The 24,351-nt window shown below is 39.2% G+C and overlaps 1 protein-coding gene and 1 long non-coding RNA gene across 2 annotated transcripts in view; both read right to left on the bottom strand.

The window, feature by feature from the left end:
* LOC127370339 (uncharacterized) overlaps window positions 1-24,351 on the bottom strand; it is a 140,094-nt gene that overhangs the window by 88,229 nt on the left and 27,514 nt on the right. The window lies entirely within an intron of this gene.
* LOC127369993 (tiggy-winkle hedgehog protein-like) lies at window positions 1,916-6,371 on the bottom strand. Its single transcript, XM_051411626.1, has 3 exons — window positions 6,017-6,371; window positions 3,938-4,199; window positions 1,916-2,657 (listed from the first exon to the last, which is right to left on the bottom strand). Exons 1-3 carry the CDS (start codon window positions 6,311-6,313, stop codon window positions 1,984-1,986), a joined length of 1,233 nt encoding a protein of 410 aa, XP_051267586.1. The 5' UTR covers window positions 6,314-6,371; the 3' UTR covers window positions 1,916-1,983.

Below are 24,351 nucleotides of genomic sequence, written 5' to 3'. Positions count from 1 at the left end.
ATGAAAACACTTTGTCCTGTTCCAATCCAGAGATATCATACATCATACAGACAAATACATGGGGACTCCAAATAACAAGTTAGGGTAAGTCTGTGTCACTCACTGAATTTACCCAGAAATTGTTAGAGCAACATACTTATGTTAAAGGAAGACTCCAAGAGAGCAGAGATAGGTCCAGGACGTGTTTAGCCTAGCTTAGCACAAATACTGGAAGCAGGGGGAAATTGCTAGCATGCCTTTCTGTAACTTCAAAACTGTTTCCAACCCCTTTTCTATGGTAATAATATTCCAAAGGGTAGTAACTTTTTGACATATTTCTATGTAACTAATAGATGCAGCCAAAATACAGGATGTGATTATGCAATAGATAAGACATTACGTATTTTTATTTATCAGAACCTTTCATTCAAATCACACAGTGAAAACCTTTTTACCAAGCTGAACTTAACTTAAATTGGGTTTATTTTTCAGGTATAAATCCCTCCAGGCAAGAATGCTTTATGCAACCTTTATTGGATTACGGTGATCTTCTCCATTGAATGCACCAGACCATTGTCTAAAGAAGTTGGATCAATATGGCCTACATTCTCACAATACCCTACAGATGTGGTGCCCAGAGTTAGACTAGAACTTGACAAAAATGCTTTTAAATATGCAGCCCCCTCTTCCTGGAATAATGTATAGAAGGAATTGACATTTTTAGAGCTTATAACTAAGGGGAAATTTAAGTCCATTTTTAATGGATCAAGAATGTATATACATATATGTTTGTAATCTACTACAATCCCCAGTATCTTACATTACAACAGCCCATTTGATATGGTTGCTGTATAATGCATTTTCTTTTTTTCCCTTCCTCATATGGGTTCCCAAAATGTTAGAGTTGCCATCTATTGCATTAGTAAAAACCTAGATGAATATTGTCACTCAGAACTTTAGACTGCTCACTAATCACACTAATGGGGACCACAGCTAGATACAGGATGGGATAAATGTGATGACCAGCAAGTCCACTGTTACTGGGTTTGGGTGAGAAAAACAACATGCATTTCATTCCAGATGGGATCAAAATCACTCATCAGAGTGAGTCTAGACTTACAACAGTTTAGTACGAACTGGGATGGCCACCCTACTATTAGGATATGGCCACTAAAATGCAATATGCAATTGCACGCAGCTGATGTTGCCCAAGAACTAGTACAGCTTACTGCCAGAAGAGCTACAATTAGTACCCTTATGCGATAAGTGAGCTAACTACCCCCGGAACCACATTATTTATTTAGAAATAAATATTGTATTTAAAACACAACTTTGCAGTTATTGGAAGGCATATGATTTAACTTGTGATGGGGGTAGCCTAGCCCTTCTCATTGCTTTAAGTCTATCTGCTAAGCTAGGGCAAGACCTTGGATTCTGCACATTTCTTTGAACATGCCCGCAGAGAGATGATTAATATTGATTTTCTCATCTGACAGCATGACAACAAAAACATCAACGTCAAGTGTGTAGGATTTAGTAGCATTCAGTGGTGTAGTTGCTGATTACAACACCCTCGCCTCAACCTCCCATTCCAAACATGTTGGTGTTCTACTACAATCACCACTATAGTGGCTGCAAACTCCCGAAAAATATGAAAAGGTCTTCATAGAATGTTAAATTTCTAGTCTTCCGACCACTCAAAGTGCTTTTACACTATGTGCCACATTCGTCCTCACATTCGCCCTTTCACAGACATTCACACAGTGATTGCAAAGCCCATCGAATAGAAACTAACTAATTCATACACACACTGATGACACACCATTGGGAGCAATTTGGGGTTCTGTGCAACAAACCATCTGACGCAGTCATGTTAGGTTCTACGTGCTTTGCAGGGGCACACAAAAATAAATATTTTAATACTTAGCCTTGGGAAAGGGTTGGGTGAAAAACTTGATTGTTTTGCTCCAGCAATGTACAGTCTATTAAAGCATACAGTATATCTCAGCTTCGTGGGTGAAAAGAGCTGCTGTCCAGAAGCCAACCTCCCACATGGTAGAGGAGCTCTGGATACCAGTGGACACCATCCGCTTGGTGCACACTGGTGAGTTGTTTCACCATCCCAACTAGTGATAAGAATGAGTGCCACTGTCGTACCGGTGCAAAAACCAAATGTGCAAGGTCATGATCCTCAACCACTGCATAGCAGGATGCCAAAACATGGTCAACTATGATGGTTCCATGAGATGTTACAGGTGCATAAGACCCTTCAAAATGCTCCACATAAGTTCTTGTGACTCTTGCAGGGATGAGGAGGTCCGACTGGTCATTCCCAACAGCAAGAAGCCGCTGACCTGGTTTCACATCACTGGCGAACACAGCCCTAATGTCACTGCTGTTGGTGTCATTGTTGTTTATAACAAAGACAAGGTGAGCTGGAGTCAGTGTCAGTCTGTGGCGTGGCTTGCTGGTCTCCAGGACATGGAACTTTCTCGTAATCTGTCGTTCCTGGTCCATGAACATGAGAAAATCACTGGAAACAAGATTTCCTTGTTGGTCAGCGGCTAGCACCTTGTCCCCCACCTGGAGCTCCTTCAGTGGTTTAGTCCTTCCATCTGCCAGGATCACCATGGACAAACCAGGGAAGCACCCTCCAGACTTAGCTGCCACAGAGTTTTCTGTGAGACCCATAAAGGTATTACATGTTGGAGTTTAATTAGTAAGAACTATGAATGGGTTGAATGTCGGTTTTGGAAATTAACAAAATTGTTAGGTACAGCTTGCTCTGATGTAAATAAGGTATGGAAGGAGGGCGTTTCAGATGCTATTTTAGGATCCAACAAGTACTCTGGATTTTGTGGGCTTTATCAAATAGCACCAGTTGTTGTATTCGAATAAGGTGATCCAACATTTTTGTTGTGTTGCTATGTAGCTGTTGCCATGTGTGACGATGTCTTATCATGGACAAAAACAGAAGTAAACTGACCAAAGAGCACATAAAATAAACAATTTCTGCGGAGTGAAATTTTGCCTTGTATGTGTATGTTTGATTCAGTGTTATGTTTTTTATACCCCAACCGGTGTCACTCCCAACTTGTCAAATAATGGCATTTGGTCGGTCATCCCTCTTGCGTCATCTCTGGATGCCCACCGTAGAAAAGAGGTAACGTAGTATTAAGAAAGATAAAATCCGCATATGGAGGTGGTGTGGTGGATGGATGGCTCAAACTAACACAGGAGACCGCTGTTTATGTCCAACCTGACATAGCTTACCTGACATAACACACGTAAGTTAAGTCAGGTACAAACTTTTTCTAATCCTAACCAAGTAGTTTTTGTACCTAAACCTAACCACACTGCAGCTGTTTCACAAAGCTTTATTCCAAAAGTCTAACCAGACTTTGCATATTTATTATTGGTAATTTGACTGGAAGTTGCAGATGTTGCATTTTTATTCTTGTTAGCCTGACCACAGATTCCTGCACGGTAAATGGACTGTAACTGTATAGCGCCTTTCTAGTCTTTTGACCACTCAAAGCACTTTTCCACACATTCACACAGTGATGGTCTGTCAAACAGAAACTAACTCATTCATTCACATTCACACACCGATGACGCACCATCTGGAGCAATTGGGGTTCAGTATCTTGCTCAAGGATACTTCGATATGCTTAGTTGGTTAGTGGACATCCTGCTCTACCTCTGAGCCACTTTTTTCTGTAGAAACAAGGTGATTCTACATGGTGGCCTCCATGGAAGGTGACCAGCGGCATCTGTGAACAAAAAATTGGTCCAAAGAGGGGCACTTACAGTGTCATATTTAAAGTGGAGAGCCACTGACCAAGCAGCAGTATTTGACGAGTTGGGAGTGAGAACATATTGCATATACACATACAAAATGGCCCTGAAAACTGCCCTCTGAGTTTAATGTAATGACATGAAGATATAGTCCACCCACCTGCTTTCACAGAGCAGTGGATGTGGGCTTTGGACTCATAGTAGACCCAGTCAAAGCCCGCCTCCACAGCCAGCCTGGACAGCATGCCGTACTTGCTCTTGTCCCGGTCTGAGGTAGTGATGTCCACTGCACGGCCCTCATAGTGCAGAGACTCCTCAGAATGATGGCCGTCCTCGTCCCAACCCTCTGTGACCCGGAGTTTAACCCCAGGCCACTGATTCATGACTGAAATAGCCAAAGAGTTCAGTTTGTCCTTACACCTCTGAAAAAGGAGAGACATCATATTCAGATCATCAACATTAACTGGTATGTTAGTTTTCTAAACTGGAAATTACTGTGGAAAAACTGTGATCAATTAGTACTTGGTCCGCAGTATAAATTACTTACTTCCAAACTTGTTAAACACATTGACTACAAATTTGGTCTAATTTTCATAATTTGGAATAACATTATTTGTTTTATTTGTCTTGATATCATTACCTTGGTGGAGGTAATGTTAGAGGTCATATTTCCAGTGCTGTTTGTGAGTTTGTCTGCAAACTACGAAAAAACTACCGGCCTGATTTTTATTGGAACATGGTGGCAGTTCTTGTTAAAAAACTAAAATATGTGAAAAGATTTGAGGAGAGAAATCCAATGCAGTAACAGACTCTTGATTCATACTTGATAAGCACTGCCTAGTTTAACAGTTTGATCTGAGTTTGGTGTGTTGAGTTGGACGGACTTACTGAGAATGACCTGTCAACTTGCTTTATGGTCTGTTTTACTCTAAATGGGACCATCATTTACTAAATGAACATCATGCTGTATGGAAGAAGACTTTAAATTAGAGATTGAGACCCTACACTCATTAGGAAACTGTTTACCAAGCTAATAAATCAAGTGAGGAAGTCAGGTCATTTCTTCATAAGACTGCACTGGAATTATTTTTTGCAGCCCATAGAGCTGCCCCCTGCTGGTCATTAGAAAGAATGTAGGTTTAAGACACTTCCATGTTGGCATTACTTCACAGACTCAGAAGCTCTGTCCACTATATATACTCAGTCAGTGGGTGTGCCATGACCAAAACATATAACATATTGTTTTCTGGATTAATCGGGAATTTGGGATTTTCCAAACTTGTTGTAATTAATGTGAATGGTTTGAAGATTTGCACATCATAGAAAACTGTACTATTGGCCTTGGTGACAGTCTGTGCTCTCTGTGGGCCTTTCTCAAGTCAGAAATCTCTACTTCAGTAGCATTTCTGTTCTGGAAATATATCCAACATAATGCATTTTAAATTAGATCATGTCTAATTAGCATATTTAAATATACAATTTCTTTTTACCCCTATTTTTTTCATTTCGCTTGAAAAAGGCCCCAAATTAAGATATTTGAACTCAAAAACATTATTGTAGCACATTAGTTAGAAATATCTAAAGGTGGTATTAAAAATCAATATATTGTTTTTTTTTTCTCCAAATCTTCAGACATTTTCCCAAATACATGTCTTTTTTAAATTAAATTTAAACCTATCACTGAGTCTAAAATAAAAGATCATTAAATTATATCAGTTAATGTCTGCTTTTTAACACTAAAGACAGAAATAATCTAAATGAATGTCTTGAATTTGACAGCATTTGACGCCTAACTGGGTAACCTATCTAGATCCAGTCCCGTTTGGAATGTGGGAGGAAACCAGAGCTACGTGAAAAGTTAGGGATGATAACACTTTAACCTTACAAAACGGACAAACAAAAACTACATTCTTCTCATATGCGCTCTGAGCGCGCTGCATACAAACGAGCCAGACTGTGCGCAAATGAGAGGGAATTGAAAAGTTACTAGACTGTGTCCTCTGACATACTCACAATTCACTGATAGTTACATAACGGTAAAGAGTAGCACACTGGGCCACTTAATGACAAGATATTTTACCGGTGTCGGCTGGAGCCAACGGAAGATGTACACACATCATCGGACAGAGACCAATGCGCTCTTGTGCCGCTTCACATCCGACTGCCATTCACCAGTTCCACATTATTACCACTAAATCATTCCCAACAAAACGACACAGGCTAAAATATTGCTTCCTACCTGCGTCATGAGCCGGTCTGCGTTGGTGTTCTCCTCATCCTTAAAAATAATATCGGGGTTGTAGTTGGGAGTCAGGTCCTTGAACCTCTCCGAGTTGCGGGTGATCTTGCCCTCGTACTTGCCGCTGGCTCCCAGGGTCTTCTCCGCCACGTTGGGGATGAACTGTTTGAGAGCCAGCGGTGTCAGCTTCTTGGGGTGCCTCCGTATCCCGTATCCCCTGCCCGGTCCACAGCCCGAGCCGAAGGACGCCAGCAGCAGGCAGCAGAGGGACACCGACAGCATCACTCTCATCACCATCTCTGCTTCACCTGCAGGATGCCGGAGGAGGCGACGGTGCCTCGGATCGTTTCTTTAAGTATTCTTCACACTACCACTGGAGCACTGCAGGTACCATAACTATTGTAGGTTTCTCTCTCTCTCTCTCTCTCTCTCTCTCTCTCTCTCTCCCCCCACCCCCCACCACCACCCCTTTTTCTCTACTGATGACAGTGATGGAGGAATTAGGTTGGCACATATATATCTGTGGCTGTGGCCAGGAAATACTGAGGTCCTGAGCCGTGTTGGCCTAGTTAATAAAAATAAATAGATACATAATAATAATAATAATAATAATAATAATAATAATAATAATAAAGTATTACTCATTACTCTTTTCAAAAATAATATAATTACTTTACTTAGTACTTCATGCCAACAGTGATTAGTTACACTACTAGTTATATTACTTTTCTGCTACTTCAGGAACGATGATTAAAATCCAGTTTTGTTTGTCAAAATGTAAAGTAATGGTATATTTCCAGCTGAATGTAAGCAAAGATTTTGTGGAGAGTATCAGAAAAGTAATTGGCATAGAGTAATAAGTAAAGTAATAATATTACTTTTAAAAAAGAATAATGAATAATAAATTACATTGTTTTAGTAACTAGCCCTTCACTGGTCCCCCAAACATGTCCCACCCCCATGCAGAAAACTTTGAGCACATATTATACACAAGGTCTCCAAAAAAAAAGTATTTGTATTTTGTATTATTTATGTATCCTAGACACTTCCAAGAATCAAACAGTGCTGCGGGCATGCTGAATATTTGTATTTTTACTTTAAAGTAGTGTAACACGAGTCAATTATACAGCAGTAATAAAATTGATTTTACTGGTATAACAGTTAGTGTTTAATAAAAGCTACTGTAAAACCAGATAAGTTCAACTCAAGTTTAACTCAAGAAATTATTGAAAGTGATTACATCAAAAAATATTATTATTAAGCAAAACCAACTACATTTTGTAAGTTAAAAAAACATTCTCAATCAAATAGCTTACTAATTTGAAATGACACTGACTTAATTTTGTAATTTTTATTTGTACTGTGAAAACAAAGTACTTTTCAGGAATGTTTCTTTAACTCACAAAACTAAGTTAGTGTCAACTTTTTTTGTTAATGCATAACAGTGTAGATAAAGTAAATTAAGAGAGCAGGAAAAATAACAAATCGTCACGCTGCCCATTTTTCCTGCTTCTACAACTTTGAGGAAAAAATTTTCACTTGCTGCCTGATATATCCCACCCACTGACAGGAGCCATGATAACCAGATACTCAGTGTTATTCACTTCACCCGTCAGTGCTCATGATGTTGTGGCTGATCAGTGTATAATCACCATAAAATAGGAATAATTGTTTTTTTGTAACCTTAGAATGAGCCGGTTTTATCTACAGGGTTCTGTTCTAAAGAGTCTGTCATATTGAACTGCCATGTTTCTACAGTAGCCCAAAACGGACAAGCCAAATACTGGCTCTAGATGCTGGCACTTGCAATTCTGGGGCATTTCACGGGCAACTTATTTTCTCCTTCAGGCTTGGCGGCAGTTGCAATTTTCAACCACACAACGAGATGCAACTAAATTCCACATTTACGTACGTAAGTTAAGTTACGTTAAGTATGTAAAGTACTTTACGATCTTTTCCTAATACTACCCAGTCGTTTTTTGTGCCTGAACTTAACCAAAGTACGATTGTTTACCAATGTTAACTGTGCCAGCTTTATTTTGAAACTCTAACTGGACGTTGCATATTTGTTATTTGTTTGACGCACATACAACTACTGTTTTGAAGCAGAGGTCCAAGCAGCAGTATCTGGTGTTTACATTTTGTGATTAAATGTCTCAACCTATGAGGCCCTGATAAGTGAGCTACAGTATCACTGGTTTGTCTCTCTCTGTTGTGTATGTTGCTGTATTAAACTGGGCCCTACATTAATTAACAACAAACACAGAGGCTGCAGGCATGAACTGTTAAAATGTTGGAATTAGAATTAGCATTTGTTATAATCCTGATCCTCAAACTATGTTAAGAGTCTTAAGTGGGGAATCCAGCTGGTGAGCACTCTCAGTTGGGACCCTCATTCTGTACTGATATGTAAAAAACACATATGACAGAGTTCATTTAGAGATTCTGAGAAGCTAAGCTCTAAGTTCTCTATTATATAAATGTATCAAATGTGATTCTTATTGTGGATCATGATGGATCCATCCCTGGCTCTGATGTCCCTCTCAGTACAGTGTTTTCGGTGTAGTTGCACTCAGGTGGAGTGTTGAGTCAGTGTTTGTCATTGATGGATGATATCAAGATGAATAGCAGCCAAGCAGCTTGAATATGCCCAACAAATGAACTGGTGTCAAGTGGATCTATAGTATGATGGCAGTAATAGTTTTGTGCTTCTGTGTTTGCTTAGGGCCTTCATATTAGATCAATCACTGAGATACAATTCTAAGTGATTTTGCCAAGCCCCAGCTGATATTTAACACATATTATGAGCTATATACAAATTAATAATGATAACTAAAGCTATTAGGATGTTGTTCGCACAATGTTGCTTCCACATATTTATGTGTTTCCTGTAAAAAAAGCAAAAAAGAATAACTTTATTAATCCCCAATGGAGAAACTCTTGGGGAGAGATGGGTTGCCAAGTAGTGGCACCTTGAGAGCAGTTAGAGGTTCAGTGCCTTGCTCAAGCACACCTTAGCAGTGCCCAGGAGGGGAAACTGGCACCTCTTCAGCTACCAGTCCACACTCCACACTGAGGTCTCTGTTGCACTTGACCTTGTGACCCTCTGGTTCCCAAGCCAAGTCTCAGACTGAGCTAGTACCACCCAGGAAGGGACTTGTAGGGACACTAGCCAATAGCTCTAACTGAGCATTATGTCCCCCCTGTTGTTTTGTAGCTATTAGGGAAAACAAAAATTATTTTCTAAAAGTTATGGCCAATATCTTCTTTTTTTGATTCATATAATCAGTAATATGGTAATTATGGCCTATTTGTATTCTATACAAGACACTATGTGATAATGGTTGATTAATGAATAAAAAGCATTTAATTATAGCTGTAGCAAGTGAACTTTGTGGCATCAATAAAGTCTATTTTAATGTATCTTAAGATAAAATAAAATAAAATTAAATTAAATTCTACTTAAAAAAATGTATTTTGTTTTGTGCAAAATAATAGCAAATGTGTATAAAAGGATTGATAAGAAAAGAGCAGGTTTTTTGGGGCTTTATTTGTTACTAAGATGAAATAAAAATGTATAGAAACTGCTGTTTGTAAGTATGATGTTGGTAATGGAAATATTTTCAGAACATTGCGCTTTCTTGTAGTACGGCAATGTTGAAGTGGCCCCCCTATGAGATGACAATACCAGCAGTGGCCCCAAGACAATTTGAGTTTAAGACCCCTGCTCTAAATTAAGATTGATCAATAAATGAGGTGGAGAAGAAAGAGAGAAACCAAAGAGAATTAGTGTGTACTCTATTGTGTATTTGTGTGTGTGTGCATGTGTGAGTGTGTAGAAGGGCAAGTTGCAAGATTGAATATTTGTCTTGTAATAGTGTGATTTAAACTGGCTTGGTTTTAGGAGCGGGCTCTGGCCGAGCTGCCTCAGTCCTCAGAGACCGACATGTAGAAAATGTATTTGAGGTTTGAGTTTAGAGTACAAAAAAAAAGTTCTGACAATAAAGTCAGAATTCTCTCCTCGCTTCTCCTCCTGTTTCCTATTCTCTTCTTTCATTCCCTTTTTTTCTTTTCATCTCCTCATCTCCCTCCTCTCTTTTCACCTTTGTGTCTTCTCCCAGCTGTTGCCACGGTAACAGACAGTTTGATCTGACCACAAACGTGGCGATGGATGAAAATAGATAAGGAAGTGGCATTACTATTTCACCCTATTCTCTGTCTCCTTTCTTTCTCCTACACACACACACGCACTCACGCACACACACAATGATGAAAAGTATTGTGAGATTGTGAAGTTGGAAGTTATTAATTCTGCGTTTTAAACAACAAGACTGTGAGATGTTATACTGTGTTTTTTAAATTTAATTAAAAAATACTATTGCATTTGCGCAAGATACAGTTAATTTGCACGTTCTGATTAATTTTTGGCCTAATAGAAGAATACTGACTCATAATAGGACAGAAAACTACCAGTTTTCCACAAATGACAGCCTGTTCCTTTAAGACATTTTGGACTCTTCCATGACCTGCAGCCACTCTTTATTTACTTAAAGTGTAAGTTAAACCTGCTGGGATTAGAATGACCTGCTGTACAATGGGGGAAAACAACAAGAAAACTGCTTAACATTTCTGACCTGCTAATAAGGGTTAGGGACAGTGTGGAATTCTGCCCTTCGTTGTGGATGAAGGAGTTTCAAAACACTATTCAGACTGCCTGGAATTTTCTCTATTTGGGAATTGTGGTTTCAGGAGTCTTATGAGACTGGACACACTGGCTACAGGATGTAATTGTGGACTGATAGTGATTATATGGTGCTATCCATTTGTCTCATAAATCCCCTGCCCGAGTTGCTCTGATGCGAGAACGTGACGTAATTGCCTGGCTCGTACCACTTATAGCGTTCCATTTGTCTTTGGGCATTACGAGTCGGAAAGAAAAGTTATTGCTTGTGGATCATCTAAACAAGCTCAATGTGAAATAATAATGTTTTTCGACAGAAACACTAACATTTCAAGTAATTCCGTTATTGCAAGTCTTACATTTCAATAATATTTTGCCATTTTCGCCTATTTCAATTTCAACAAGGTCTTGAGCCACCAGGGGCCACCAGGGGCCACCAGGGGCAGTGGCAGGCTAGTGTTATTGTTAGCTACATTAGCCTATTTAACAAACCAGCTCGAAAACAAAACTTTACATTGTATTGCACGCACAACAACACCGTGCAATGCATAAACTGGTGATCGGACTAAAGCAGCACTGTAAACAAGTGTGTTAGAGCATTTAAAGAGCATCTTTGTTTTGCGGGTCGTGCGTTCGTCCTCGTTTAGCTCGGTGTACTGTGAGGTACCCCGAGCTGGACGGCTGAAATTACGACCAAAAGGGGGTGTGTCTCGGTGAAATGTCGCGAGATAGCTGCGAGATTTACACTTTCCAACTCGGCTGGGGGATTTACGAGGCAATTTATTTCACATAAATTTAGGTTGTAGTGCCTCATTTGCTCCTCACCCTATTTCCATTTTAACCTGACTGTGCCAGATTGTTGTTAATTGTTAAACATGTTGGAAACATTTTGGAAAAGACGCTTAAAGTTATGCATAATTAGGGGCGTGGCCGCTTTGAGTGACAGGTGGGTGCCATCACAGGCAACTATTTTTAGTAACAAGGGCACCTCTTTGCCCATTTTGGCATTAGCCAGGAGCCAGTGAAATCAGGATTGGCCAGATGGTGATGGTCAGAGCTGACCACACTGAGTTCACACCGGCATTTCAGAAACCTGTGGGTGACGTCACAGAGACTGCATCCATTTTTAATTATACAGTCTTTGTTTTCTATGGAGAAAAGCCTTCAGTACCATTCTTTTCTCTTCTGTCAGTGAAGAAATAGTTTAGTTCTGACATAACTGATGCTAGCAGCATCTACGCTAACCTGCCATTGTGCTTTTCACCACAGTCAGTTCTCACACATGTCGTCAAAAACACCTAGCATGAAACCACGCCTGTAGCTTATGGCGTAGCTGCCAGCAGTTCCTCGTAGGATGCTGATTGGTCTGGACCACTGTGGTTGAAGGCTGGCTTCTGTTTACTGTCCCAGAACTCAGGAGTGTATAACTGTGTTAGGGTGACGCTCCAACAGGGATAAAACCATACTGCTTCTTCCAATCGGGGGTTCTTTCGGACGTGCACATAGGAGAGTGTGTGACTGGTGGCGTTGAGACCATTCATGGATGACTTGAATAAAACCTTACAGAAAGACAAGATCATACTTAGTATGCTTTATTAAACAAATTGCCACCACGTGTTTCATCTTTCAAAATGAACAGAGGTCTGTACGGAAGGTGTTCATATTTGCTTTATACAGTGATCCTTCATGGTTAGAAACTTCAACATGGTCTCACTCTAGGCTTCAAAACAGTACTCCACAAACCAATGGGTGACGCCACGATAGGAAAAAATGGTGGTTTGGGTTAAAAGAAGTACATACTGTAAGTAGCACACTCTGCTTAAAAATATGATGCTGTAGGTATCCCTCTAGTGTAATTTCTGGATACACCTACCATCAGAGTCAGGTGATGTAGTGAAGTCCACATATACAGGACTTTAACCCTGGAGACCGCTGTTTGTGTCTAGCGTAAAACCATGTAATGCAACATAACCTTTTCTAATCCTAACCAAGTAGTTTTGTCCCTAACCAAACTGCGACTGTTTCTTTACATGTGTAATGATTACACATCATTACACAACCATGCAAGTGGTCAGTTATGGAGACACCTACACCTAAAGGTCCAGTGTGTAGGATTTAGTAGCACATAGGTGTGTAGTTGCAGATTGCAACTCCCTTGCTTCACCCTCCGCTTCCAAGTGTGAAGTGAATGTGATAAGACAGGTAAGAGCCTGAACCTAAAGTCAGGGGCTGCTTTCAGCCTTCAGTTTTAGCTCATATTATAACCTGAACAATATCACAATAGTTTCTTGTTATGCAAATGCTGAGCCAAGATTACACTATTTTGAGAAAAGCTACTTAAAGTCAAGACAAAAGCTGTGCTTTGCTGAGCAATAGTTACACAGAGAAACAATAGTTTGGCAAACAGCCTCCAAAATGCTTTTCAATTGACTAAAATACAGTCTGAGTGCAAATGCATGCTGCCCTCCTCAGATGAGAGAGTATTGTGAAAAAACAGCATTAGCTGGAATTAAATCAGTCCCTTTGTAACTTTGTCACAGCACAAACTTCATCAGTAGTAATTGACCAAATGTAATAGGCCAAAGTAGCAGTATGTCAAAATAACTTCACTTAATTAACTTTCATTTGGAAGTTTCAGACTGGTTCATACTTCATAGCAATGCTCAAACCATATGCATGACTATTGTTCTGATGGAAGTGATCACCTGGTAGGGGAATTTCAGATCTCCTGAACAGTCCCCCACCCGGGCCTCTAGTGGGAACATAGACTGGACTGGCAAAAGAGGATTCTATGGTAAATATGTACAAGAATTAGTGGCAAATCTTACTAATGAGATTTCTTTGTATTTCCTAATCTTTCCTCTAGCCACCATTCAGAGGATCAGGGCAGTACAAATAGCTTGAACCTTGTGACCTCTCACATCAACATCAGTGTCAAAAACTCAACACTGACTGGTCTGCTCAACACAAATATCACATTACAGAATACATTATAAACACAGTACATTTAAACCTTTTTAGTAAAGTCACACACACACCAAATCCATCAAGTGATTGACAACGTGGAGGCCAGAACCATCCAATGCAGTTTGGACACCTTGGAGGGCATTATTCTGATTATACCATGGTCACTTGCCAAAAAAAGATCATTTCATATTTTCATGCGTTTTGCAATCAAAATCTAAAGTTTTTTACAAGGCATAACTCTGTTTCACTGGTAACACCTGAGGTCCTTCCTAATACTGGGAAGATTATTAATACCATCCAATAAGGTTCTAATGCTATGGAAACATTGTTTACTACTCCAGTAAATAGGATCTTTAACTCATGTTCAAGAATTGATGTGGTAATTATTACAAAAGTTCACAAAGATGTTTGAGATACGGTGAAGTGATGACACCTTTAGTCTAAAGCTCAAAGGTGAACTGTGACGGGAATACGAAAACAACCAATCAGAGGCTCTGATTGGCTGTTCTCGTTCAGGCCCGTGGAATCCTTCCAAAACCATTAGGAGCACTAGGAGGAGCCAGAGGAACCAGATTTTTTCACAGATTATCTGTCTCATGTACTACTGTAAGGGTATAGTGAAAGTTTCAGCAAATATGACACCATGTATTTTTATAAAAATTACCTACTGCAGCTTTAACTTAAAGTAAAAGATGGCATAAACAGAAAAGGAATATTTGAACAAAACATTATACACGTTCTGGTGTGAAAGAAGTGAAATGTGGAGATTGGCCTGGGCTGATGTTTGATTCTCAGCTTGAATTATTGTCCTAGTCCCACCCTTGCTGTACCAGACACAAACATTTGACCCTGGTTGTGTGGGCACTAAAGTAAAGTAAAGTGAATGATGTCATTCTGCAGTTTTTAATTCAGTCACTAACCTTTCTGTTGAGTTGACAGCATTATTTAACTGCATTTTACTCTCATACAGCCTTCCTTGTTAGGGGAAGGAAATTGTGATGGCAGTTCTTAGGTACAGTATATTTGTGTGCCAGAGATACTCAGGCGGACAGAAATACCAATAACATCTGCATGTCAGCATCCGGTAGTTTCTAAATGCCGGGGACCCATACTGTACATTAAAACTTTTGTGTACTTAAAGTTTACATTTCACGGTGACTAAGGGCAGGACAGGGGGGGAGAGAGAGGGGATGACACGCAGCAAAGGGCCGCTGCAGCAAGGATTCAGCCTCGGTACATGGGACGGCAGCTCTACTACTGAGCTAACTGGGCCCAACTGAAGAAATGTTTTTAACACAAACCACAATCTTTCCCTAAACCTAACCAAGTAGTTTTCGTGCCTAACTCTAACCAAACTGTTTAATATGGAAGCCTATTTCCACCAATGTTCTTATCTGAGTCAAAATATTGAGAGGTTTGTCATTATAATGACTTATAGAAACCTTTTTTCCCTCATCAAATTGGTGGAAATGGTTTTCCATAGTTTTATCGTGTGATGTGTAATGTGAAACATTTCTGAGTAAGCTTTATTTTGAAAGTCTAACCCTCTTCATCATATCACAGTGAAGAAAGGTGACATGATTACTGAGGGTTAACTGTTGGAGCATATCCACAAGCAAAGACACTTCTATAACCAACCATCCTTACGTGCTTATCTTTCATCAATAATCAGTTATCAAAATGCTGTAAGGCGGCTGGTGTATGATTAATATATTCTATAAAGCAAGCTGAACAAATAAAAAAGAATAGCGGTGTATGAGTGCTGGCTATAGAATATACACTAAATCAAATATATGGCTTTAAAATTAGCAGCCATTTTTCCTCTTTATGGATGGCCATAATGAATTGGCGTTGGCACGTCCCAAGGACACCTGGACAGCTGTTGGGACTATCTATCACTCATCTCAAGTGCTTCTTAACAGCCGCATTACAAACCCAGTAGAAGCCCTGTCCCCAGTGCTGGCCTGGCTAGTCATTTACTGGTGTGAGACAGAGCGTCAGCACTCATCCCACTCCCCTGTCTGTAACCTCACATCATTACCTCATTTACACAATAAAACCAGCTGCTCATAAAGTCGACACTGCTGACTCTTTTTGGTCTGAACCGGCAGACACAAAGAAGTCTGCCACTGTTGACGTGGGAAAATGTCTTTATTCCCTTATGAATGATCAAAGATGTTTTATTTTGTTGGTGAGGTATTGGTTCCAAAAAATTATCATTGCAGTGACAAAAAGTCAGCGGTTGACAACCTCTTTTTAGATGTACCAACACAGTCCTGTCAGATGAACTCAAGTTCATCAACAGCAGCAGTCAGGTTCCAAATGTGTTCTTGTGTAAACTAATTACATCAAAACATTTTAAGTAAAACTTACTTAATTTTGTGAGTTAAAAAAAACTAGTGACTACTTAATCAGGAATCTTTTTATGAAGATACAAAACTTTGTGTTACTTTTTGATGTAACCACTTCAACATTTTTGTTTGAGTTAAAATTACTTATCACATTCCCACTGTAAAACCAGATATGTTAATTTAATTAATTTGTCATACATTTGAACTGTATGTTTTGGTTTATTTAACTTTGCACTCATACTTTTGGCAAGCTGGATGTTTTCCAAATCAATTTTTAGCCATTTTTTAAAACTATATATCCACTACTAGAATAGAATTTAAACCTATAAAGCTCTTCATGGTCAGGCCCCTTCATATCTTAAAGAGCTCATAGCACCCTATTACCCCTCTAGAACATTGCGTTCTCTGAATGCTGGGCTACTTGTGGTTCCTATAGTCTCTAAAAGTAGAACAGGAGCCAGAGCCTTCAGTTACCAAGCTCCTCTCCTGTGGAACCAGCTTCCAGTTGTGGTTCGGGAGGCAGACACCCTCTCCACATTCAAGAGTAGGCTTAAGACATTCCTCTTTGATAAAGCTTATAGTTAGGGCTGGATCAGGTGAGTCCTGAACCATCCCTTAGTTATGCTGCTATAGGCCTAGACTATCGGGGGATTTCCCATGGTGCACTGAGCTCCTCCCTTCCTCTCTCTTTCTGCACTCATTCATGTCCCATTAATGCATGTTACTAACTTCACTTCTTCCCCGGAGTTCTTGTGCTTTCTCGTCTTGCAGGTTCTTATCGATCCTGGTGGAGCCTCCTGCCATGGTCCTGCTTGACTGCCATTGCCAATACTGTTGTTGCTGTGCACCTGTCTGTCTGTCTGTCTGTCTGTCTGTCTCTCTCTCTCTCTCTCTCTCTCTCTCTCTCACCCCAACTGGTCGAGGCAGACGACCACCCACCTAGAGCCGAAGGATCTGTCCTAGGTTTCTGCCTTTTAACAGGCAGTTTTTCCTTGCCCTTGTCACCAAGGTCTTGCTCATGGTGGTACTGTTGGGTCTCTGTAAATAATGTTTTAAAGAGTTCGGTCTAGACCTGCTCTATTTGAAAAGTGTCTTGAGATAACTTCTGTTATGAATTGACGCTATACAAATAAAATTGAATTGAATTGAAATTGAACTACTCTACTACTACTTTTAGCTATTTCCGCCATTTCTCCATTTTCAGGTGATTTACTATTTTTTATGATTTATATATATTTTTAGCACACTTTATTCACATACTACTCCATTTCAGGCCAGGAATTATACCACGGCCTTTTGACTTTGCCCTGTTTTGTACTGGCTGTTGTGCACTTAAAATAAAAGTTGTGGATTTCCTAATTAAACTACATGCGACGCAGCTAAATAAAGTCACATTTTCCAGTGGACATCACCAGTAGCACAAGATTTCTCCCACAAATATATTTGTAACCAGAGACATTCAGAAAGTTAACATTGTTAGCATCTCTGGTTAACAGAGGGGTAGTTTGACCACTTCAGACAGCTATAAAGTGTGTAGATAAGCAGTGCAATAGTTACACTGTTCTATCAGTGCTTTATATATATATATATATATTCAATTCAATTCAATTTTATTTGTATAGCGCCAATTCATAACAGAAGTTATCTCAGGACACTTTTCAAATAGAGCAGGTCTAGACCGAACTCTTTATAACATTATTTACAGAGACCCAACAGTACCACCATGAGCAAGCACTTGGTGACGGGAGCAAGGAAAAACTGCCTGTTAAAAGGCAGAAACCTCAGAGAGACCCCTCGGCTCTACGTGGGTGGTCCTCTGCCTCGACCAGTTGGGGTGAGAGAGAGAGAGAGAGAGACAGAGAGAGAGACAGAGACAAAGGTGCACAGCAACAACAGTAGCAACAACTACACCAATAGTACTGACTGATGATGATGAACATGAAGAAGATGACGACGACGACGACAACAACGATGGGGGACAATGAGCAGTGATTATAGTAATAATAGTAACTGTAGTAATAATAATAGTAATAATAATAATAACAATAATATCAGTGATATGTATTATTATATAATATATCTTGCTTGCCTATTGATATATATATATCTATACTGTTATTTTTGATATCCCTGTACATATGTACATTACTCTGCACTTATGGAGTCAGGCTAAAGACAATTAAAATAGCCTTGTTACACCCATAGAGCCGTGAGTTGTTGTGTTGTGCTGCTCTCTCTCTCTCTCTCTCTCTCTCTCTCTCTCTCTCTCCTGTGCTTCTGTGTCCTCCAGGTACTGCCCTTCCCCTCTGCAGCAGGTAGTTATGCTTGGCAGTCTCCCATTAACTTTCAGGGCTGGGTCTATTAAGCGGTCCTCCCTGATAGAGGGAGTGTGTGATTGTTTTTCTTAAGTTTGGGTCAAGTTTTTAAATCTGTAGTTACACAGAATCGGATTCTTCTTAGTTTTTTGTTTTTTTTAAAGGAAAGCTAGTTTTTAGTTTGCAACTTTATCCATATTGTAAGTATTGTTTCTGTTAATCGGTAATAAAAATCCTTGTTTGGAGTGAAACAAATTTCTCTCGGTTAATTTTAATTTCAATTTTTTTATTGTGTTACTCCCCACAAGCCCTAAACAATTCAGGAACGTAACAAGCCTAAAACAGGAGGTCTCCCACATACATTTCAGAGGAATCAATGCTTATTTTCCAACAGTGATTTGTAACAGTTTTGTCACAGGTAAGTGAAGCTCAGGATCAATTCAATCAGGAAGACTACTGCATCTTTATGCCAATCAGCAGACTGTGGGCGTTTACTCTTTATTCAACCAACCAGATTTTGCCTTGATCTCCATCAGTCAATAACATTGTTTCTCTCAAATTTTAAATCTGTTCTCCTCTCTGATGTCAGTTCTCTGTCAGTTCAGTGCAAAAGTAGTTGCAACCCTCCTCCACCCCGTTCACCTGCAGCTCATCATAACCAGTGCCCAGGTTGAGCTCATCAGTCCGTTCTGGTGAGCAGTTGGAACCTTGCATGGCAGCCACTGCCATCAATGTGTGGATGTGTGTGAAAGGGGTGAGTGTGGCATGTAGTGTACAGCGCATTGAGTGGTCGAAAGACTAGAAAGATGCTCTATTAGTACAGTAAGTCAAGAGGAGGTCTAATCGCCAAAGACTTTTCACAGTGGACCCGTCATAGTGGGACAGAGAGACTGAGTGAGCTGGTTAAACTGGGACAGATAGGTTGAGTGGAAGATGCTGTTTCTGGTGTTCAGACATCTTCAACACCTCACTGGAGACATGCCAGCCTGCTGGAAAACCTCCACCATCACCCCCACCCCCCAAAACCAAGGACCACAGGACCTAATGACTACAGACCCATCGTCATGTGTCTTGTGCTGTCCAACCTCAAAGCCATTACAGACCTACTCCCAGAACTCTGGAGCCAGGTGAACAGGCAATGCAACCGGGCTCTGCAGCCTCTGATTTTTATGAACTTAGTTCTGACAGAAATTTAACTTTCAAATGTTTTTGAAATGTTTATCTTGTGACAAAGTTCAGTCTTTCTTAGATAAAAAAAGATTATACAACCATAAGTTGTTACAATGCAAACTATGTAGCTAAGCCATAATATGTAACGTCACCTCGTAATCTATACAGAAAACTGTTTCAACATTTAATAACAGAGATTTGATTGACATTTATTTATTTATTTATAAGACGAGAATCTAATTCTAAAAACAGATTTACATACATTTTATATCAAGTCATCTTAATAGGTTAAACATCTCAAAATAATATTTGGGGATTGCTTGATTTTCTTCTTACTTATCAATTTCAACTTTTCAAGCATGCAAACAGTAAGAAATACAGATTTAAAATGGTCAGATTTTCTCAGTGAGAAGACACTCATAGTTACTGCACTCTGGCTTTGCACTACCTATATATCTGTTTATACTAACACAAAGACAGAGTGCAGAGGGCAGTTTTAGGGGTCATAGGGCAAATAATTGGTCATGATTTTTTAGCCATGAAAATTACTTAGAGAATACATATTTATATTTATATTCATTTATAATAAGCACATAACCACTGTTCTACCTAAAACACATTTGGCTGGACAGTCAGAAAACTTTTTTAGCCATTTTTTATTGTTAGTGTAGTTACTGCAGTTAGCCTCTGGAGGGCAGTGTGACCGAACAAAAATCCAGTGGACTAGAGTAAATATGGGATGGTCTTTTAGTGGTTGGTGAGAGCTTCGTGAAATAAAAGGCTGCAGACAGATGGCGAGCTGGCGATACTTTATGTCTTGTATTGTTACACATTTGGTTGTCGACTCACTAGTTTTTGATCAAAAGTAATGTAATCATAAAAATGTACAGCTGTCCATATTTACCACAGTGGTTTTACAACGCCCAAACGCAAAATAATCTGGGGCTGTAAGGACATTCGATTTTCACTACACAATTATCGTGGCCAAAAGAATTCCTGATAATATTATTGCACCATCTATAGAAAACTTGAAGAAAGGTTTGACAACCAGCAGTAAGGTGCATTACTGCAACCTCTGTTGGACTGTGAACAGAAAGAAACTAAAATGATTTAAGAGACGCCAAATTATTTACACAGTATTAACACGTGTATTATCAACACCATATTAATATTTCATTATTAAACATCACGATCATTGTCAATATCGGTATATTGCGACACGATAAAGAATATGATTTTGTAGCTTTAAGACAAACAATATGACATAATGCACAGAATCTGAGGTTGAACTCTCTGTCCCACTGAGAGTTCAGTAGCATGACATCACTGGTTGGCAGTAGTGGCTGTTCTTACCTAAGCTGCCCTTCTGTCTGACTTCCCTGCCAGACATGCACCATACACACAATGCCGCTTAATTGATGGCATCACTTAAAAGCTTTAGTCCACTGAAGTTGGCATCTAGTTTAATATCCTAAGTGCCTCTGGCCCGTCTCGCAAACTCCCAGAGGTGCCATACCCAGACATTCAGTCAATACAGGCTGACGGACGTCTCTGCTCTCCCTCAGTGTCCGAATAAGATAGACTAAGAATACAGGACTTCTTCTGTCAGCAAGGTGTGTGTCTGAGCGAGCTCACAATTGTTTTATGATCATGACACATGACTGACCATTGGTTCCAAACCTGGAGCACCTGAACTGACTGCTTTCCAAACCAATGTGAAGTGTGTTTCTCAAATGGGGGTATGCATACCCCTACGGGTACTTTGGAGTACTGCAAGGGGTTTGTTTTTGTTTTTTAGGTTTTATTTTGTTTTAATTTAGAAAATATCAGTCATGCATTATTGCTAAAATAATTATATAATAAATCAAATAAAAAATGTAAATGCAATTTCAATAAATCACAATTTCTATTCAATATTCCTATATTCAATGCAAGCATTAACTGTCATAAATGTTCAACTGCTGTAAAATCTCTGGAAAAAGAGTTTGATCTCTGCAGACTCCCTGCACCGAGAAGGACGAGACACAAACTCAACTCCAATGCCCTTTAAGTGTTATTGCATGGTAACAAAAACAATTGCCAAACATTTAAACATTTGAAATAAAGCGTTTTTCTTTTGTAAGTTTGTTGTTTAATAAAGAAGACCACTGATGGCACTGCTCCGTTGTACCGCCTTTTTTTTTCTATCAAAATGTTTGTGCTGGTCAGGATAGAACACAAAATATTTCAAAGGACATACAATGTTGAAAAAAGTTTGAGAACCACTGCTCCAGTATACAAAACTAATCAGCCTTTTGATAGTCATCTTGTAGCAAAAGCCTATCTAGAGTTTCAATCACTGGACTATTTTAATGGTTTATTGTACCAATGAGCAGACCCAGTCTAAAACAGTCTGGAGGAGAGAGTAATACATTTTTTTTTTTTTTTTTACAATCGCTAACATCATTTTGTCCAATCTGGGGTATTTTATTTTGATAATTAACTGGATTCTCTATGCAGTTTCTGTGCCTGCTTGACCAAGCAGCTGTAGTACGAAGTGCCAAAAACTGCAGTTCCTCTAACGGCCACTTGAGGCAGGCTCCAGAAGTGAGTCTCCATAAGGCCCCATATTAAAATGGCCAACTTTACAGCAGAAATAAACACGTTTACAGCCTGGTACAAAAAAAAACTTTTGGTCTCTTTAGCTAATATATCCTTTCATGACAACTGTACAGGGGGTGAATTTTTAGACAACTATGCCGTGAAACTGTTCAGTTTCAATCCCGCCCTCTACTTCTCTATTTTAGATATTGTGTCCAAGGGCTTGCTAGTTTATCAAATTCTGACGTGCATTTGCTACTTTTCTCTCATCTTATGTGCTTCTACCGTTCAGAGCACAGCTTATTTTAAATGTACTTGTACAGACTGTGTAACTGGCAGCAGTGTCTTGGTTCTGGTTTGATGGCTCTGACCCCATTCACCCCCCTCCGCTCTCTTCTGTCACATGTGATCTGAGGATCTGGTATAGACCTCCAAGCTGACTTTCTCCTCTTATGTAATTCATTCAAGGCTGACAATTAGCTATAAAAAGACTTCTATCTCCACTCTCACCAAAAATGTCCAGTCTGGATTCATCTAGCACTCTCTCTCTCTCTCATTGTCTGTCTCTTCTTACTGAGAACATACAAAAATGTGACTAAATGAGGTGAACCAGGTTGAAAGAGACGTGTTTTCATTTGTACATCATTTATCTTGCATATGTGACAATCAGTGATGGGAATAACGGCGTTCTAAATAACAGTGTTACTAACGGCGTTACTTTTTTCAGTAACGAGTAATCTAATGGATTACTCTTCCCATCTTAATAACGCCGTTACCGTTACAGCCAAACAATGTGGCGCGTTACTATAATTGAAGCTGTTTTTTTCATCAGACCAACTAGATCTCTGAGCTGAGAGGCAAAGACTTTTTTTTACTGTTCTTCCTTGGTTAGTGGGCAGTGCACGAGACAAGAGCATAAATGCTGAAATTAGTTGGGCGGGTGTTTGAAAGCATGCATAAACGGACACACAACGAACAACACAAGCGAGTCAGTCAACGAGAGACAGGTATGGCGAGTTGTGCTGCATCTTATTACATTTGCACTAAAAAGAGTGTATATATTTTTTTAATACATTTTTGGTACATTGCTTAAAGAGCATAATTTCATTTAGATTTATTTGTTGGCTGGCTGCAGCCTCTTGAAGTGAGATTGTCAATGGCCAGAGAAAGAGATTTATTTTTATGGAGATGTATTTTTTATTTCTTATGTATTACCTGTTTATATTTGGATTCCTTAGTTTTGCTATACATTGTACTTTTCAGTTAGATTGAAAGCACCTCATATTGTTACACTGTTCTACTTTTTCGAGGAAGAAAATACTTGAAGTACAGTATATCTACCAATTGTCTGAAGTTCTTTGTTTTATTTGCACTACAAAGAGTGTATATATTTGTTATTTATTTTTGGTATAGTGCTTAACAAGCATCATTTAATTTTGCCCAGTTGTGGCCTGTTGAGGGGCAATAAATATCAAAAGTTCCAGAACATCTATTGGGTTATTTGTATGGATCCACTATATAAACATAATCTACATACATGGCATTTGATTGGAGGCTAGTCTCACTTTGTCCCACAGCAACATTAAAATAGTTTAGATTTGTGTACATTGTTTCTGTTAATAATGGATTGTATTAAGTGTCCATTTCATTATAATATTCAGATTTATCATAAATAATTGAACATGCACATGTATTTTAAGTTCCGTTAAAGAGGGGTGGAGGTGGGGTCACATTTGAGCATTTAAAAATTGACTTGAAAGTAACGCAATAGTTACTTTCTAAAGTAACTAGTTACTTTTATAATTTGTAACTGAGTAACTAATTTACTTTTTGGAAGAAGTAACTAGTAACTGAAACTAATTATTTTTTAAAAGTAACTTGCCCAACACTGGTGACATACAGTGAAAGTGTGAAGTTAATATAAACCAGCGAAAACTCATAATTTCATGACAGCTGTCATTTAATTTTTTTGCTTTAAGCAAGTGTGAACCTATGTGATGTCACCATTGGTTTGTGTAGAACTGTTTTGAAGCCTTGAGTTTGGTGTTTTGGCCGCTGCCATGACAGTTAGACTAACCCAGCGCGAGCCAGTGGACGTAAAGTACTACAAGTTGACACTGGTAGCTCGCCTGGTCATACACAATCCCGTATTACAGCTAAACAGCACACTAACATATGATTCTGAAAAGAAGTGAGAAATAGTCAACACAGTAACAGAATCTGGATTCATCTTTGATCAGCACTGCCTAGTTTGACAGTTTGATCTGAGTT

Source organism: Dicentrarchus labrax, unplaced genomic scaffold (genome assembly GCF_905237075.1).
Source record: "Dicentrarchus labrax unplaced genomic scaffold, dlabrax2021, whole genome shotgun sequence".
Classification (NCBI taxonomy): Eukaryota; Metazoa; Chordata; class Actinopteri; family Moronidae; genus Dicentrarchus; species Dicentrarchus labrax.
This window is presented reverse-complemented; position numbering and strand designations above follow the sequence as displayed.

What these genes read in the sequence shown, in the direction of transcription:
- LOC127369993 (XM_051411626.1), bottom strand. Translation starts at nt 6,313, where the DNA reads ATGGTGATGAGAGTGATGCTGTCGGTGTCCCTCTGCTGCCTGCTGCTG. An exon ending in CAGACCGGCTCATGACGCAG is followed by an intron (nt 4,200 to 6,016) that starts GTAGGAAGCAAT and finishes CTCCTTTTTCAG; the next exon opens with AGGTGTAAGGACAAACTGAA. An exon ending in CCACTGCTCTGTGAAAGCAG is followed by an intron (nt 2,658 to 3,937) that starts GTGGGTGGACTA and finishes TGGGTCTCACAG; the next exon opens with AAAACTCTGTGGCAGCTAAG.